Genomic DNA, 5252 nt, shown 5'->3' with positions numbered 1-5252 from the left:
TTTGGGGGGGGGGCCAGAGCGGGGTTGGGGGGGCACAGGGTGGGGGGTGTCAGCCCTACACCTCCTGGTCCTCGAAGACCTCGAGGAAGAGGGGGGGGAAGAGCTCGGTGGGACACTCCACCTTCATGTGCAGGAAGCGGCTGGCGTGGCAGGCGCCGATCATCCGCAGATCCGTCACCTTCATCAGCAGCTTGGGCCAGAAGTGGGGAATGTTGTGTTTGCGGTAGTTGATGTAGTGCTCAAAGGCCAGCAGATACGTCTCCTGGCACTTCTCGATCTTCTCCACGCAGATCAGCCCCGTCCGGTCTGCGGGAATCAGGGAATCATCAGGGGATCGTGGAATCATGGAAGGGTTTGGGTGGGAAGGGACCTTAAAGCTCACTCAGTTCCACCCCCCTGCCATGGGCAGGGACACCTTCCACTATCCCAGGGTGCTCCAAGCCCTGTCCAACCTGGCCTTGGACACTTCCAGGGATCCAGGGGTAGCCACAGCTTCTCTGGGCAGCCTGTGCCAGGGCCTAAGCACCCTCACAGGGAGGAATTTCTTCCCAATACCCCATCACAATCTCCCCTTTTCAGTTTAAACCTCTCCTTGTTGTCCTGGCACTCTCTGCCCATGAAAGAGTCCCTCTCCCAATCTGACACCTGCAGGGATTCTCCCTCCCACAGGGCTGAGTGTCCCACACACCCCACAGACCCACGTCAGCCTGGCAGGGGGCCCCAGGGCACCAAGGGGACCTGTGCTCCTGGGTACCAGGGATTGGGGTGCCCACCTCATGCTCCTGGGACCCCTCCCAGCCTGGCACAGCTGCCTGAAGCTCTGGGAATTGGGGTGCCCACTCCAAACCCCCCCAAAATCCAGGGGGGGCATGGTTTCCCACCCAACACACCCTGAAGATGTTGCGGGGCTCTGGCATCAGGGTGCCCACCCAACACACCCCCAAGACAGTCAGGACTCTGGGCATTGGGGTGCCCACCCAATGCACCTCCACATGCTGGGGGTTGTGGGCAAGGGGGTGCCAACACAACAATCCCCGTGCGCAGCCTCTGGGCATGGGGTGCCCTCCCAATTCCCTCTGAAGCTGCTGGGGATCTCTGGCATCAGGGTGCCCACCCAACACCTCCCCAGGATAGTGAGAACTCTGGGCATTGGGGTGCCCACCCAACACCCAACCCTGATTCCTCTGGCATGGGGTACCCACCCCATTCCCCCACTACTGGTGTGCACACACACCTGAGGACATGAGCAGCACGGCCTGGAGCAGGGCCACCTCGGTGTCATCCAGGTTGAAGGCAGAGAGGGACTTGCCCAGGTCGAAGATGGCATCGGAGACGACGCCGAGGCCGCCGTTCTTGAGCTGCTCGCGCTTCACTGCCATCTCCCCGCTCAGCGTCAGCGTCTCGCTCTCGGGGTCGTAGCGCACGGCCGCCCGCAGCGACATGATCTCCATGCAGCACCCCTTCAGCAGGATGATCTGGTCCTCGCAAGGCAGCTGGGGGGGCATGGGGGCAGTTTTGGGGGGGGTTGGTGTGACTCAGATCCTGGGCAGACCATCCCAGAGCCCCCCAAACTCCCTGGCCCGCTGTTACCTCTGAAAACATGGGCAGTTTTTTGGCAAAGTCGACCACGCGGGTGATGGCCGGGGTGATGATTTTTGTAAACTCGCTGAACGCCTCCAGGTCGACTTTGTCCCCGTCGGGCATGGAGGCCATGGGGGACTGGCCGATGTCCTCAGGCTGCGGGGGACATGGTGGTGTTGGGGGCGTGTGATGTCACCATGTGCCACCCCCATGGTGGCATTGGGGAGTGTGGTGTGGCCGTGTCACCCCTGGGACCCCCACAGCAGATGGGTCATTGGGGGGGTGTGGTGTGACTGTGTCCCCCATAGTGGACAGTGGGGTTTGGAGGTGCAGTGTGACCGTGTCCCACTCTGGGACCCCCACGGTGGGCAGTGGCAGGGGGTGCAGTGTGACCTTGTCCCGCCTCCCTGAGACACCCCGGGGGGCGTGATGTGACCCTGCCCCTCCTCTGGGGCCTCCATGTCACCGGGGAACACTCGTGGCAGGGCCGGTGCAGCAGCCAGGAGAGGGAGCTGCGTGACAGGGACAGTGACAGGGCCAATGGCAGGGCCAGGGCCACCCGCGGGCACAGCTGTCCCCTTCGGTCACTGCTCACCCCTGAACCCTTTAGGGGTGACCAGCTCAAGGACACTGGGCAATGTCCCAACCCCCCTCGACTGCCCAAGGACACCGGTGAGATCCCAAACCCTGGCACTGCCACCATGTGTGTGCTGAGTGTGCGAATGCTCAGCAGATCCTGGCTGGGGCTGGGGGCCAGGGTGGGGGACCGAGATGGTGACAGAGTCCCTCCACTGCATCCCCTCACCAGGAATTTCCGCTTCTGCTTCCAGTGGCTGCCCTGGGCATTGGTGCTGCGGTGGGCTTCTGTCACAACGTGGATCAGCTCCCACTCCTCGGCGCTGGGGTTGGGGCGATGCTGCAGGGACTTGATCATCTCCTCCTTCCGCCGCCGCTCCCGGTTCTCCTCGATCAGCTTCCGCTTGGCTACCCGCTTCGAGTCATCCAGCACCACTGCCGGACCCCCAGCATCAGCCAGGATCCCCCCACATCAGCCAGGACCCCCCTATCCATGCATCCCACAGCTGCAGCATAGCACCCCATGGTGACCCCCCCAGCCTCCTCCTGTGGCTGCTCTGGGCACCCCAAATTGCCCCATAGCACCAGGACCCCAACCCACCTCCCAAAAGCCCCCCACTATCATCTGGGATGCCCCCAGGCAGCTAGGACCCCCCATTCATGCATTCCACCCCACTGCTGCATCACATACCAGCCCGGCCCTGCAGCTGCTCCGGGTACCCCAATGTGCCCCAGGGTGTCGGGACCCCCCACACCCCCAACTCACGGTCCATGGCCATGCCCACGGAGATGCACTTCTTGAAGCGGCAGAGCTGGCACTGGTTGCGGGTGATCTTGTCGATGACACAGCACCCATCGTACTTGCAGGAGTAGGTGGGGTGCAGGTTCTTCTGGATGGTCCGACGGAAAAATCCCTGGGGAGGGCGTGGGGGGGTGACCCAGTGAGCGCTGCTGAGCCCCCCTGAGCCCCCCAAGCCCCCCGCCCCAACTCACCTTGCAGCCCTCGCAGGTGATGCAGCGGTAGTGGTAGCCGGTGGCCTTGTCCCCGCACACCACGCACTGTTCATCTTTGTCCAGGTAACTAGGGATGTACCCTGTGGGGACCCCCAGGTCAGGGACCCCCAGGGCACCCCGGAGCAGGGACCCCACCAGTGGGGACTCATGGGGTACTCCATGACAGGGACCCTCAGGGCACCCCAAGTCAGGGACCCCTGGAGCACCCTGTAGCAGGGACCCTCCCACACACCCCACATCAGGGATCCCCCAGGAACCCTGAGTCAGGGACCGCCTTGCATGCCTCACATCAGGGACCCTTGGCACATGCAGCATCAGGGACGCCCCACACACCCCATGCCAGGGACCCCCAGTAAGCCCTCCCCTCCCTGTGCCTCAGTTTCCCTTCTGTCTGCACCCACTGTCTGCCCCACCACTACCCCTGCCCCGGCACAGGAAGGGTTAACGCTGGGGGTGTGTGGGGGGTGCCTGAGCCCCCTGCACCAATAAAGCCCCCATTATCCCATTATCTGGCCGGGGACTGGCAGCGGGGGGGTCCCTGTCCCCCTGGCACACAAAGACCCACTGTCCCTGTCATTGTCCGGGGTCCCCCTGCCTGGCAGGCCGGGGACCAGCCCCCCGCCAGAGTCCCCCCAGCCTCCCCACCACCGACTGCTCAGGGAAACTGAGGCACAGATCATCCGTGATGCATTGGGTGGTCCCCAGCACCCCGGGCCCCTCGTGCCCCTCCCAGGAGCCCACCCTCGTGTTTTGGGGGGGCTGGAAGTGGGGATCCCCGAAGGGTAGGAGGGATGGGAAAGGGACTGGATGCCTGGGTCCCCCCTGCACGGAGCACCCGTAATTCAGGGGAGTGTCCCCAGCACCCCAGGACCGCCGCACCCACCCGGGATCCCACAAATCCAGGCGTGGGCACCCCTCGAGCCCACTCTGGCGCTCTGCAGGTGCTGGGTGTGGGGGTCCCCGGGTGCTCCCTCCCTCCGGGAGCGGGGCGGGTGCAGGGGATGGGCGGGAGCCGGACGCTCGGGTTCCCCCCTGGCCCCCCCGTCGGGTCCCGCCGGCGCCGGCCGCTCCCCGCCGGGGAATGGGGCAGGGCGGGGGGCAGCGCCCGTGGGGCCCCCCTTATCGCCCACCCCAGGGCGCTGCCGCCCCGATGGCACCGCCCTGACCCACGGGGCGCCGAGGGGGACGTGGGGGACTGGGACCCCCGCAGACCCTGCAGGGATGTGGGGTGCAGGGGGGGCATGGGAGTGGGGTATCCACGGGACTCTGGGGTGCCTGGGGAACATGGGGACCTCGGGGTGTCCGCCAGGGACATAGGGAGTCCGTGGGACCCTGGCAATGACCCTGGAGTTCCTGGGGTGCTCACAGGGGATAAGGGGTGTCCGTGGGAACTCCAGGGGACCCGGTCGAGACATTGGGTGTCCGGGGGACCCTGGGGTACCTGCACGGACACGGGAATCCTGGGGTGACCACGGGGGACAAGGGATGTCCATTGACTTTGGGGGACCCAGGTGACACATGGGGTGGCCAGGGGACCCTGGCAAGGACTTGGGGCCCCCAGGGTGCCTGCCAGGGACATGGGGTGTCCGTGGCACCCTGGCTTGTCTGAAGAGACTTGGGGACCCCAAGATGTCCACAAGGAACATGGGGGGTATCCAGGGGTCCGTGGTAAGGACTTGGGGCCCCTGCAGTGCTCACCAGGGACACGGGGCGCGTGCAGAACCCGGCGAGCACATGAGATACTCGGGGGACCATGGGGTGCCCGGGGGGATTCGGGGGGTGCTGCGGGTCCCCGTACCTGACATGCTGCTCTTCACCAAACATTGGCTGCTCTTTCTTTTGCGCTTCCCATCCAGCCACCTGCGGGAGGGGGGGGTGACAGGCTGAGACGGTGCCCACGGATTCCCGCTGCCCCCCCAAACTTCCAACAGCCCCCCGAAACCCCCCTCGAACCCCCTTCTCTGCAGGGAAATGAGCAGCCCCCACCCGGGGGTCCCAGCGCGGCGATGTCACAGGTGGGGTCCGACCCTGGGGTGCGGGATGGGGGGGTAGGAGAGGGCCCTGGGGACCCCCCCCCCCCC

General features: G+C 65.4%; 1 protein-coding gene across 1 annotated transcript in view; it reads right to left on the bottom strand.

Moving 5' to 3' along the window:
• Window positions 1-6: 6 nt before the first annotated feature.
• Window positions 7-5252, bottom strand: part of THRA (thyroid hormone receptor alpha) — a 6320-nt gene continuing 1074 nt past the window's right edge. Inside the window, exons 2-8 of the mRNA XM_042019895.1 lie at window positions 4970-5031; window positions 3151-3251; window positions 2924-3071; window positions 2387-2592; window positions 1591-1737; window positions 1235-1493; window positions 7-306 (exon numbers count right to left, since the gene is read on the bottom strand). Of these exons, the coding sequence (XP_041875829.1) occupies window positions 56-306; window positions 1235-1493; window positions 1591-1737; window positions 2387-2592; window positions 2924-3071; window positions 3151-3251; window positions 4970-5031 (1174 nt within the window). The 3' untranslated portion in view covers window positions 7-55. The remainder of the gene's footprint in view (window positions 307-1234; window positions 1494-1590; window positions 1738-2386; window positions 2593-2923; window positions 3072-3150; window positions 3252-4969; window positions 5032-5252) is intronic.

Source organism: Corvus kubaryi, unplaced genomic scaffold, assembly GCF_017639235.1.
Source record: "Corvus kubaryi isolate FWS band 111438036 unplaced genomic scaffold, C.kubaryi_AGA036_p1.0 36397, whole genome shotgun sequence".
In the NCBI taxonomy this organism is placed as follows: domain Eukaryota; kingdom Metazoa; phylum Chordata; class Aves; order Passeriformes; family Corvidae; genus Corvus; species Corvus kubaryi.
Note: the sequence above shows the minus strand (reverse complement) of the source record. Positions and strands in the feature narration are given on the sequence as shown.